The sequence below is a fragment of the Populus nigra genome, chromosome 17, assembly GCF_951802175.1.
Source record: "Populus nigra chromosome 17, ddPopNigr1.1, whole genome shotgun sequence".
Lineage (NCBI taxonomy): Eukaryota > Viridiplantae > Streptophyta > Magnoliopsida > Malpighiales > Salicaceae > Populus > Populus nigra.
Window position 1 is genome coordinate 13,815,929 of NC_084868.1, and position 12,409 is coordinate 13,828,337.

A 12,409-nucleotide genomic window follows, 5' to 3' on the forward strand; every position below is an offset into this window, starting at 1 on the left:
GTAAAAGTTAAGATTTTTTAATAGAATTTTTGGGGAAACATTTTCAAGTAAAATTAGCTTTGTTAGAAATGAAAATAAGGGCAAGCCATTTGGGGTCTTGATACTTATAAATGCTCATGGCAAGGTGTTAATGGTATAGTTATTAAACCCGCACCAGACTTGCTGGTCGATCCGGGATCTGATTGACTCGGTTGCTGAACCGGTCCGGGTAAGACAAAAGACCAGAACGAGCAAAAACTCGGCAAAACCCAGTTAAGACTCCCTTTTTTTTAAATGTGTTTTTTCTTCTAATTAGAGACCCCTCTTTTTTATATATGTTTTAATTGGTTATTAACCGTTTTCAAATTTTAGTATATAAATACTAAAAGAATACTTTATTTTTTTCAATGTGGGATTTGAAGTCTTTTAGTATATATATTATATGTTTACAAGAAAAAATTAAGTCATGTCTTTTTAATGTAGGATAAAAAATATTTTGAAAAAATATTTTAAACTTGATTATTTATAACATGTATAACTTATATTTACATTAATTGTTTTTAAAAATTTTCATATGAAATATTAAAATTTTAAATATTTTTTAAATATTTCCGGATTAATTCGGGTTAACTTGGGTCAACCCGTGTAACCCAAAACTCGGCTCCTTTGCTAGGTCAACCCCGGGTCGGGTCTTATAACTATAGTTAATGGTCTGATAACTATGGTTAATGGTCACAAAAATTAACTTATGAGCTCTGTTTGGTTCTTTTCTCTTATGTAATTAGGATAGTAGCCATGTTTGGCTACTTGCTGAACTGTGTTAATGCTTGTTTGGCTGTCTGCATGGTTACGAGCAAAGAGCTACTTAGCTTTTGGATCATATATAATAACTAATTTCAGTTCTTAGTTAATTTGTCTTCATAAAATTTAAATTATTGATTCTTATTTGAGTAATAATGAACTTATATGGTAATACATATGCGTAGCCGTCTCTCGAGAAACTTCCTCAATGACTCCATACCTTCATCTTTGGGGAATTTGTCGTCCCTCAAATATATGTACGTGTCATCCAATCACGGTTTCTTCAGTATCATATAATGTGAATTAAATTCTTTTTCCATTACTGACGCAAGTATTGTGCTCTTATTGTTGTGGGTGTTTCCAGGAGTTTGTCGTATAATAAGTTATCAAGTCAAATCCCTAGAGAATTGGGCAACCTCTCTAATCTCCTATATATGTATAGAAACTCGCTCGCTCTTTCATTCTCCTTGAATTTCCTTGTAACTTATTGAGTTTGGTTTGGTTATTATCTCTTGTTTAATTAGGTACTTGGACTCCAATGAACTCACTGGTCAGCTTCCACCAGAACTTGAAAGTTTGAGATCTCTTGGTTATTTGTAAGTTTCAAAAAGAAGAATAATAATGTCAACTTTTGATAGTAAGAGGAGAAATAAAACAGAAAAAAGGTGGATTACAATCCTTTTGATTTGTTGTTGTAGAGGGTTGAGCTCCAACAATTTGAGTGGACCACTGCCGAAAAATTACGCCAACTTTACTTCGGAATTGCAGTGGTTGTAAGTGCAACTCATCATATTATTTCAACCAACAATCTGTTTAATTATTGTTCCAAGGAAAAGCAACTAATTATGGCTGCAGTAACGTAGCTGGGAACCGTTTGACCGGTCAAGTACGAAGTTTCATTGCGAATTGGACTGGACTCGTTTACCTGTAAGAAATTACTTGTACTTTCGGTAATATTATTTGATTGAGAAACTGTCGATGATCGAAGAATATCATTCAATAACTGGTGTTACTTGTGTACTGAACAGGTCCCTCTCCGGGAATGATTTTGAAGGAGAGCTTCCTCTTGAACTTCTTTTTAACATGTCAAACCTCGTATACTTGTAAGTGTTCTATGATTTTAACCGGGTTAAAATAAATGCATGTTTTTATTTTGGATGGTCTTTCTTCCAGGTATGTTAGTGATGTAAGAAGCTCGGCCGGTTTCCATTTCCCAAAAAACGCAACTATGAAGAAAATAAGACGGCTGTGAGTTTTTCCTTCCTTTGCTTGTCTTTAAAGCTCACATGCATAACTAACTTGAGATTTGTAATTAAAAAAAAAAAATGCCTGAAACTCCCTTAGTACGGCAAACTCCCTTAATTTGCACCCTTACCACCTAATCCGTCAATGGATGAGGAGTAAGCCAATGAGCTTATTAGCCCCAATGTGTTGCAATTGTTGATTAAGGTCTAAAAAACTTCTTTCTTATTAATGAAAAAGTCTTTCAAAAAAATATCTTTCTTATCACTAATACAAAACAAACAGCTTGAAACTATAATAACAAAAACATATCTTATATGTAAATTTGTAATTTTAAATATTACAAAAAAAACAAATTATTTTTTAATATTTTTTTGAAATATAAGCCAAACTATCAAAACTTTAATAAAATTAATTATTAAACCAAAAATCCATGCCAAAATATATTCTTGAAATTTCATATGATATAGATGTGCAAATTAAAAAAAAAAACATTTAATTCTTTTTATCTTTTTAATTTGACATTTAAAAACATAAAAGAAAATACCCAAAAACACAGACCCCTCGCACTTTCAAGTTTCCGATGTAACAGAAAATTAAATTGCTTACAATAATTTAAATACACATTTCGAAATCTAAAAATTACAAAGTAGATTCAGGAACAGTGCTGGAAGCGGCTGAGCGGCGGCGCGTTTGTCCACTCGCGGCCGCCAGTGGCGGCGCGTGGTTCACTATCCGTCGCGAGAAAAACCAGGAAACAGGGGGTGATCTGGATTGGCTTCTTCCCCTCTTCCCTTCCCCGCCGGCGGTGAGGAACACTGTCACCTGCAACAACAGAAAAACACAAGCAGTTGTTTTTTTTTTTTCTCAGATCTGGATCTTTCGGGTCTGTTTCTCAATTTTTCTTCCTCTTTCTGGCGGCTGACGACTCTGAGGTCAGGGCATCTTTGGTCGGATTACAGAGAGGCAGAGGTGGCTGAGTGAAGGGGAGAGAGCTCGGTCTCGGTTTAGCAGAGATGGGGGCGGCTGAAAGAGCAGAGGGGTGGTACTATCGGTGGATCTGGAGTGTCTGGTTCGGCTCTGTGGAGGATGGTCTGTGAAGGCCGGTGATGGGGCTGTTGGGTCAACTGTCAGAGATCGGGAAAGGAAGATGAGTAAGTGCAGCGGGCGGCCTCTATGGTTGTGGTGGGGAGCTGGAAGGTTGATGTTGTGGCCGGGGGGAGAATGGGCTTGGGTTCCGTGAGAGGGAGGGGAGACCTGGTTCGGTCAGCGGTGGAGAAGGAGAAGGAGAAGTTGAAACAACCAGCAAGAGGAGAGAGTGAGGGTGAACGGCTCTGCCCTCTTTTGGTCTTGGCGAGCTGGCAGCTAGTTCAGGAGGGAAGGTTTGGTGAGGGAGAAGAAGATGGGGACGGCTGTGGCTTGGAGAGGGAGAGCAGCAGCTGAAGGAGGGGAGCAGCCATGGATGAAGAAAATGATACAGGATATTGCCCCTTACTGCGTGTGTTTGTGTTGTGTGACTTTCATTTATAGATAAAATGATGCTAAGTATCAAACTTAACCCTCAACTTTTTTTTTAATTAAAAAGAAACAAGTAATATCAACGTAAATCCAACAAAAAAAAAATTAATTATTTAAAAATTATTATGTTAAAAATCAAACATGCTCAAAAAACCTTTAAAAATTTAAATTTTTTTAAGATGATGTTAAAAATACTAAAAATAATATAAGTATATTAAGATCATATTTTTTAAAAGTTTTTATTGTTTTATTGTTATTTTTTTAATATTAAATCAAAAATTAGATAGCAACATTATAAATTCAAATTGACACTTAGAATTATATGTGTATGGGAGCGTTATTGTTGTAGAATTTGGATTATGACCGATCTTTTATATAAATATATTTTTAGACCTATTTTTCTTTATATGATCTTGAGTTTTTTTTATCAGCTATTACATGCTGTGAAGACTAGTTGTATCTGGGATTCAAGTTTGAGAATTTTAATATATATATATATATAGGCATAACAGAATCATGAAGTCACAATGTTGTGTTTTATAATTTTTTTTTTCTGCTATGATATTGCTCAATATTTATGTACGTGACTCTTAATGATATGGATGCATTGGATAAATCCAAACACCAACTTCTTCAATGGTTTGTGTAGGGTGATAAGGAATTGCTCAATAAGTGGTGAAATCCCCTCGTACATTGGTAATTGGTCATCGTTAACATACCTGTAAGTTTCATTTCCTCTTTTGTGAAGGATTTGTCGTTCTGTCGTGGCTATTTAATTTCATCAGCTCTATAAATGCTCATTGTTTAGGGCCTTGAGGCCATCCATAGAAGTGTTGATGATTTTGACTATGCGTTTACAGAATCAACTATATATGCAATAATTGACCATAGCACAACTTTATATCAAATATGTAGGATAACGTTTGCTTTCATTTTATTGATCCTGCAGAGACTTGAGCTTTAACAGCTTAACTGGTGGAATACCAGATTCCATGAAAAACCTGACTTTAAGTAAGATGTATGCAAAAGAACTCGATCAATCCATCTTATAATAAGTTCGTTTTTCCACTCTATTAAAAAACAAGTGATGGTTTTCATAGTGGTTTGTTTTGTTCAGGTTTCTCACAAGAAATATGCTTAATGGCACAGTACCTTCCTGGGTTCCTGATACCATTGAAGACAAGGCGTATGTTATGGCTTTGTGCTCTTTGCTCAGATGGGTTGTTTTCCCTTTTGTAGATTTCCTCAATAAAATCTTGACGTGTAAACAATAATGTTGCAGGGACTTGTCATATAATAATTTTGATGATGGTCTGAAGCAAGGAGAAGGAAAGCTGAACATGTAATAACGGCAAATTCATTTTCTTCCTCCTTTTTTTTCACTTGCAAGAATATTGTTGTCTATGAAATTCCAACTTCTGATCATTTTGTATCATGTGCACCAACTGCTTGCATATTGTTCCTCCTCAAGCAGTGAACCAAACAGGTATGGTAATATCCTCCATATAATTTAGAACAAAAAATCCTGAGCTATTTCTTACAAATGTTGTTTGCTATTTCTAGGAATTCTATACGTGATTTGACAGATAAATGTCGGCGAAAACCAAAGTGTAAGTTCTATTGAGAAGCTTTATAATTTTGTGAAGAACAGATTTTCTGTACTGATTATTATTTTTTGCAGACGATTCCTTATATATAAATTGTGGAGGAGGCACTGTTTTTTATGGGAAAGAGTTTGAAGCAGATAGTGCAACATCAAATTACTATTCAGCTCCAAGAAAAAATTGGGCTTATTCTTGTTCTGGAGACTTCGGATCGAAAACTTACGATTCCAGTGATTACATAAAAAACATGGAATGTGGAGATTGTGATTCTGCTGGGACTCAGTTATACAATTCAAGTCGCCTCTGCCCTCTTTCTCTGACATACTATGGCTTCTGTTTATTTAAAGGAAATTACACTGTGAAACTTTACTTCGCTGAAACTGTTTACCCAAGTGATGAAGATTATTCGAATTTAGGGAAACGTGTTTTTGATGTATATATTCAGGTAACCGCTATATTTTTCTACAGCTTCTTTAAAAAATTTCCACCATTCAACATCCATTTTTGGTATAGGGGAAGAGAGAACTAAAAGACTTCAACATAAAAGAAATGGCCAGCAGCACCAACAAGACATGGACTCAAAATTTCACAGCATTTGTAGGAGATGATCATCTATTGACTATCCATTTTTTCCGGGCTGGCAAAGGAACTTTCCTGGAGCCAAGATTTTTCAATTCACCTGCTGCACTGTCTCTAAATGGACCCCTTGTATCAGGCATTTCCGTAACTGCAAGTAAAGAGTTGCATTGTCTTAATTTGTTGAGCAAATATTTCTGCTACCCTTTATCTGGATAAATAATTTTTTCTTTCTGTCTTCGACTATTTGTATCCAGACTTCAAAGTTGGCACGGGACTATCTACTCCACAAATTGCCTTGATTACTGCAGGTTCAGTATTTGCTTCTCTACTTCTGTCGGCTTACATGTGGAAAATGGGCTTGCTGCAGAAAAGCTATTTGGATGGTACCTCTCTATACTAATCTAAAATCACTATGCAGTATGCACTATACAACCTTAAGAATTCTTACTTGGATGTTTTCTTCAAATAGATACAACTATACAGGTCCAAGGAGATCAAGGAGATGGAGAATCTTTCACCCCTAAAGAAATAATCGATGCTACTCGAAAATTTAGCCCCAAAATGGAGATTGGCAGGGGACGCTTTGGAATAGTATACGAGGTCAGATTTTCTTTTTTGAAACATTTGTTCCTCAACATGCACTTTTTTCTTTCAGAGTTCTGGTAAATTGATTTCACGTGTATGCAGGCTGAATTGCCGAACAAGAGAAAATTAGCAGTGATGAAGATTTCTCCTCGTAATTCAAAGCAACAAGGAAAAGATGAATTACAAGGGGAAATCTCCAAACTGAAATCTTTGGATCATGAGAATCTTGTTCAATTATTGGGTGGCTATTCTAATAAAGACCTGCATCTGCTAGTAAATGAATATATGCAGAAAGGCTCCCTTCAACGTGCGTTGTTTGGTAATACTGCTATCAACCAATTTCCATCCTGCTCTTTCGATTCTCAAGTTTTATCTTAATTTTCACCTAATGCATTGCCTTGTGAAATTCATATAATTGTTGAGAACTAAAACACAGGAGTAAATAGAATTCCGTCACTTAATGTTTGTGAGAGCTTCTAATTGTATACTTAAATCTTCTGTTAGTACAAGGATTGTGTACTTGCAAATATCAATAACTTAATATCAATAATCTTGATTTGTAGAACCAAATTCCACGACAAAACTTGATTGGAAAGCTAGATTTGATATCTGTCTGGGAATAGCAAGAGGTTTGAAGTATTTGCATGAAGAGAAAAGGATTGTTCATGGAAACATAAATCCTAGTAATATTATGCTTGATAACTCTCTTACGGCCAAGTTGTCTGCCTTTGGATTGGCAACGCTTTGTGATGAGGAAGATCAATTTATGACCATCGAAGCAAAAGAGTCGCGGTAAGTATTATGATCATTGATTGACAACTACTTTCATTCTTTTAATTAAGAGCTAATTAACCAATAATTAATCTCCTATTGCAGAGTTTACATGGCACCTGAGTATTCAATTGGAAAAGCAATAAATACTGTTAAAGCTGATGTTTACAGTTTCGGAGTTGTCCTACTCGAAATAGTTAGCGGGATAGTTAGTGCAGAATATACACCCAATCAAGAAGAAGCTAAGTTTCTTCTGGATAAAGTAAGTGTATTTGACAAGATAAATCCTCTTAGTATTTTTTTGTAGTTATTATCTAACCAAATATGTTATGTCAACATTAAATGACTTGTGAATTCTACAACAAGCTCACGGAAGAAATTTATAATAGAAAAGTATATTATTATTTAATAATTTGAAATATATGTTATACTCAACTCAAGCAAGATTTATATATATAATCATATAACAAGAAATAGAAAAAAAATAGAATAAAATAAACTATAGAAAAATATATTTGATTAGATGATTAAATTAATTTCTTGATTACCTAGAGTTCAATTCCTTGATCTCTCTTTTTTATTGGTTATTTCTTAACACATCCCCTCAAACCCATGATATTTTTATTTTTATTGTTAGGAAATCTTTAAAAGAAAAGAGTTATGTGATCAATGTAATTAGAAATCAAATTTCACCTGTATCAAAGATTTTGTTTTTAAAAAGCATTGTATAATTCTGATTTTTTTTTCTTTCTTTCGTAATTTATCTATTTTCTTTTCGAAAATCTATCTTAATATATATGTAAAGCCCTTAACATATTGGGTTTTATTTTTACTCTTTGATTATAGTATATAAATAATAACTTCCTTTTATATATACTTAAGAAATAGATTATTCTTTTTATTTCTCTAAATAGTTATAATAAAAGATAGATTCAAAGAAAAAATATCTACAATATTCCTATCTGTAGCTTAAAATCTAACAAACCTCCTCATTAAGGAAGAAAATTTAATCACCATGGATATGAAAAGGTAATTTATGGTAAGTCTAATTACTCCCCTTTTCCATTTCTTGAATAAATTCAAAATTCCTTTTGCAACTTTTGAGCCCAAAAGATAATCCCTCATCCAAGTATATCTCTTATTTTAAAAACTTGTAACGAATGTCTAGATATGGCTGAAGGAATGTCATACATGCACAACTTCTATTGTCATTGTATGCTTATCTTTAATAATTATATTTTTCTAAACATAGCTATTATTAGTTTTTTTTTATTCTTTTATGATTATTGCTATACTTCTCTAGCCAAACATTTCTTTTTAAAATTTGGTTTTTCAAGTGCTTATTTTATTTTGACTCACTCTTCGTCAAACTAATATATTCTTCTTATCATGGTTCCTTAGCCATTTTCTATCTTTTTTGTTAGGAAGAACTATCTTCTTTTTTTTATAGGTGGTATCTTTTATACTATCTCTTGTGCAAAAACATATCAGCTTTGCACTAAGTCTCTCTTCTTCTTCTTTTTTTTTCTTTTTGCATGTCTTTCTCTTGATTTAGATTCTCAATTCTCTTGTTGGACTTTGTTGCACCTCCATTTTTTTTAATTCTTTAGATGTTATTTAATCATCTATGTGATCTTGAAATAATTTCTCCTTATCATGAGTTGATTTATCATTGAAAAGGAATAGTAAATTAAATATTTGGTAGATAATGAAGAGTTTGAAAACAAAGTGGTTTAAAATGATCGGATGGATGGCATAAAATTGTCCATCAAAAAAGAAAAAGCTAATATTTAGAATAGTATATGATCAACCTACTCTGATACCAAGAAAAAATTTAGAATAGAAGAGGAAATTATTCGATTTACATTCAACTCATGTGGAGTTTATATAGTTATATAACAAGACCCATAAGTAAATAGAATAAAATAAATTATAAAAAATATGCTTGATCATCTCCTTTAATTGGATGATTGAAATAATTTCTTGATTGCTTAGAGTTATTTAATTCCTTGATTTTTTAATTGATTAGAAAATAATAAGTAATAATTACTTGATTATTTAATTAATACTGGGAGCTAAGCTAATCTTGCTTTTCAATTGCAGGCTAGCGTTTTGCACGATAAGGGAAGAATCCTTGACTTGGTGGACCAGAAATTAGCATCCAGTTACGACAGAAAGCAGGCTCTTACTGTTTTGCACTTGGCAATGAAGTGCGTTAATCTGTCCCCTACTCTTAGGCCTAAAATGTCCGAAGTCGTCAGTGTACTTGAAGGTGAGATAAGCCCTCAACAGATTTCTGAAGGCGATGATACTCTATCAGTAAATATTGGAGGACTATACGGTGCATCTTCCAAGGTGTTGGAAATAGATCCAATTTCTTAGATAATTGGTAATGTTAAGTTTGATGATGAAAACCTTCTGCCTCTTCTTTTTTATTTTGTAATTACTTGATGTGGTGGTGTCAAGAGAACATTGATGTGTGCGTGAGAGACTCCATGAGAAAATATGTGTGTTTGCTTCGTCTGCTATGATTTATTTGTGCTGTTATGGCTGCTCGTAATTTCGTGAATTCAATAAGATTATCATTAGCCATCCTTCTTCTTTTATGAAAATGTATAGATTTTATTGATCAAAAGAAGCCAATATATATATAAGAAAAAATGGAAAGAGTTAAAAAGGACGCTACGAACTCATTAGATTTATCTAAGCTTTTTCTAGCTATGTCGTCTCCTACTTCATTTCCTTCCCTTTAAGAGAAATTGCTAATAAGAAAGACGCAAATTATCCTGATTTGAAAAGCTTATTTAGAGGTGCTCGTTGATAATTTTAATGTATTTTTAAATAAAAAATATTTTAAAAAGTAATTACCATTACTATAATACTAAATATATTCTTACTAAAATTTTATATTGTTGCTTATACTTGTTGTTATTATTGTATTTGTTTCTATATTCTTACTCATTAGATTTATGTTTTTTTGCTATTCTTTTATAATTTTTTGAGACTTTACTTTGTAGAGATTTTTATTTTCATTTCTGCTTCTTTTTTTTTTTGGTTCGACAAGTTTTTAATTGTATTTTTAATTTTTATATAATTGAAATTTGTATTTTTTAATAAATTCTCCAACCCTAACAATTTAAGCCCAACTCAAAAAGGGATTCTTTCTTCCCTTTCTGTTTTTCTCTCAATCCTAGCTAATTACAGATCAGTTTAGGCTATAAGTTGTTATTTCGCAACGTATAAGTTGTTGAATTTAAGTGGTAAAACCACGTGTGTTTTACTTTTTATAATTATATGAGAAGGTGAAATAATTAACAAGATCCTATAGCGGCACATTCCATATTTAATTAATTAATGCTAATTTAGTGTGATTTTTTTTAAGAATTCATATCTATTTCTTTACTTACAAGTATAGTTGTTAATTATATTTTAGTTTGTTTAGTACTCTCTCTTCTGTCTTGCTCTATGTAAATTTCATTGACTATAAAATTGAGTACTATTTTTTTTTTTCTTTTTGAGAATGTATATCTATTTCTTAAATTATTAATATTGTTGCTAGTTTGTTGAATATATTCTTTTTTATGTACAATTAATCATACTCGTAGATAATATGACGTATACATATATACTTCTAATAGCTTTCTATGTTTTTTTTATTTAAAGTCAGTGATTTTAAGCTGATGCTGATCTAAGATACATGACGTGTGATTAATTAGCTTTTAGATTATCGATCTTTGATACTTAAATTTAAATTGTAAATAAATCTTAAGATGAGAAATTCCAAGTTGGGAGTCAACAGATGCTCGGAACATTAATGCAGAAGTGGGACTTTAACATAGAGTCATAAACTAATTAAACTCTTAAGACTTCAAATCTTTCCCTTGAAGTTTGGACCTTCCACTAACGTGGGAATGGGAATGCAATTTTATATGTGAAAAGAAATCTATCGAAGACCAAAAATGCATGTGAGAAAGTGGGATTGGGAAAGGCATTGGTAAAGGAGAGATGGCATGTGAAATCATGGGTTGAAGAGGAGAAGGGGGTGTTTTATAAGTGTGGTTGTAGGTATTTTTTAAAGTGTTTTGTTATTAGAAATATATTAAAATAATATTTTTTATTTTTAAAATTTTATTTTTAATATAAATACTTTAAAATAAAAATATAAAAAAAACCTTTCATAAATTTTCACTACACTCTGAAACTAGTAGAAGCTTTGACATAGCTCCATTCTTCGTTGGCATTTTGTTTTTAATGGAACGTTTCGAGGTTACGAATGCATCTTGGACCATTCCAAAAGCCGGGTTTCATAGTTAATCAATTCAATGATGCAAGAAAAAAATTGAATTTTCTTACTTAGCCAACTTTAGCTTAGCTTAAATGTCCCATTCATATCATTAAAGTTATTAAATTTGACAGAACTCGTGATCATGTATATGGTCTAAGTTACACATTAGATGGGTTTATTTGAATTAATCAAAATAATATTATTTAAATTATTTTAAGAAAAAAATAAATTACATAAAAAATTCAAATAAAATTTTAACAGAACAAATTAAATTATAAATTGACCCTTCAAATTATATTTTCATTTTTTGTTTTTTACCCAGTACTAGTCAAGTTTTATAGATAAACTTGTGGTCGGGCAAATTAAAAAAAAAAATGTCATTGATTTAAGAGTTTTGAGATAAGGTGTCTTTTGGGTTTTTTTTATAACAAAAAGAGGTGCCTTTTTTGGGTTTGGAAATAAAGTGGTTCACTTACATCAAAGAACAATATCAATCATACATGAATAATTGAGTATTAATTAAACTAACCACTTCCAAGAAAAAGCCGAATAAAAAGGCACGAGGATTAACATATAGATCCAGATCTTCCATTATTATTAAAAACATAATGAGTCAGCAATAAATCCAAATTGTTGGATTCAAATAACAATGAAACTTTATATAATCACACATCACCTCGTATTTACGAGTATATATATAAAAAATGCAACTATAATTTTAAAATTAAATATTGAATCACATTTTTATATTGGATATGAATCCAAAATAGTTCTGCTATAAAATTCAAAGGATTTTAATATATCTAACATAATTGCAAAACTTCATAAAGAGTCGATAACGATAAGATTTGGGATATGAATAAAAAAAATCATTCCGAGTCAATTTTTAAATGTTTTTTTTAAGAATATAATAAAAATAATATTTTTGTTTATATAAAAAAATTCTATAAATTAAGAGTCGAGTGTTAACCTGATTAACTGATAAATTCAAATTCTTTTATCAAACCAACTAAATTATTTATTTATTTATTTAACTTTAATTCTA

At 31.8% G+C, this 12,409-nt stretch overlaps 2 protein-coding genes across 3 annotated transcripts in view; both read left to right on the forward strand.

The window, feature by feature from the left end:
• LOC133677362 (probable LRR receptor-like serine/threonine-protein kinase At1g53430) overlaps positions 1–12,409 on the forward strand; it is a 46,100-nt gene that overhangs the window by 3,913 nt on the left and 29,778 nt on the right. The window lies entirely within an intron of this gene.
• On the forward strand, positions 4,975–9,671 carry LOC133677366 (probable LRR receptor-like serine/threonine-protein kinase At1g53430). Its single transcript, XM_062099383.1, has 9 exons — positions 4,975–5,026; positions 5,222–5,589; positions 5,658–5,877; positions 5,978–6,106; positions 6,193–6,323; positions 6,411–6,627; positions 6,872–7,100; positions 7,185–7,341; positions 9,183–9,671. Exons 1-9 carry the CDS (start codon positions 4,975–4,977, stop codon positions 9,459–9,461), a joined length of 1,782 nt encoding a protein of 593 aa, XP_061955367.1. The 3' UTR covers positions 9,462–9,671.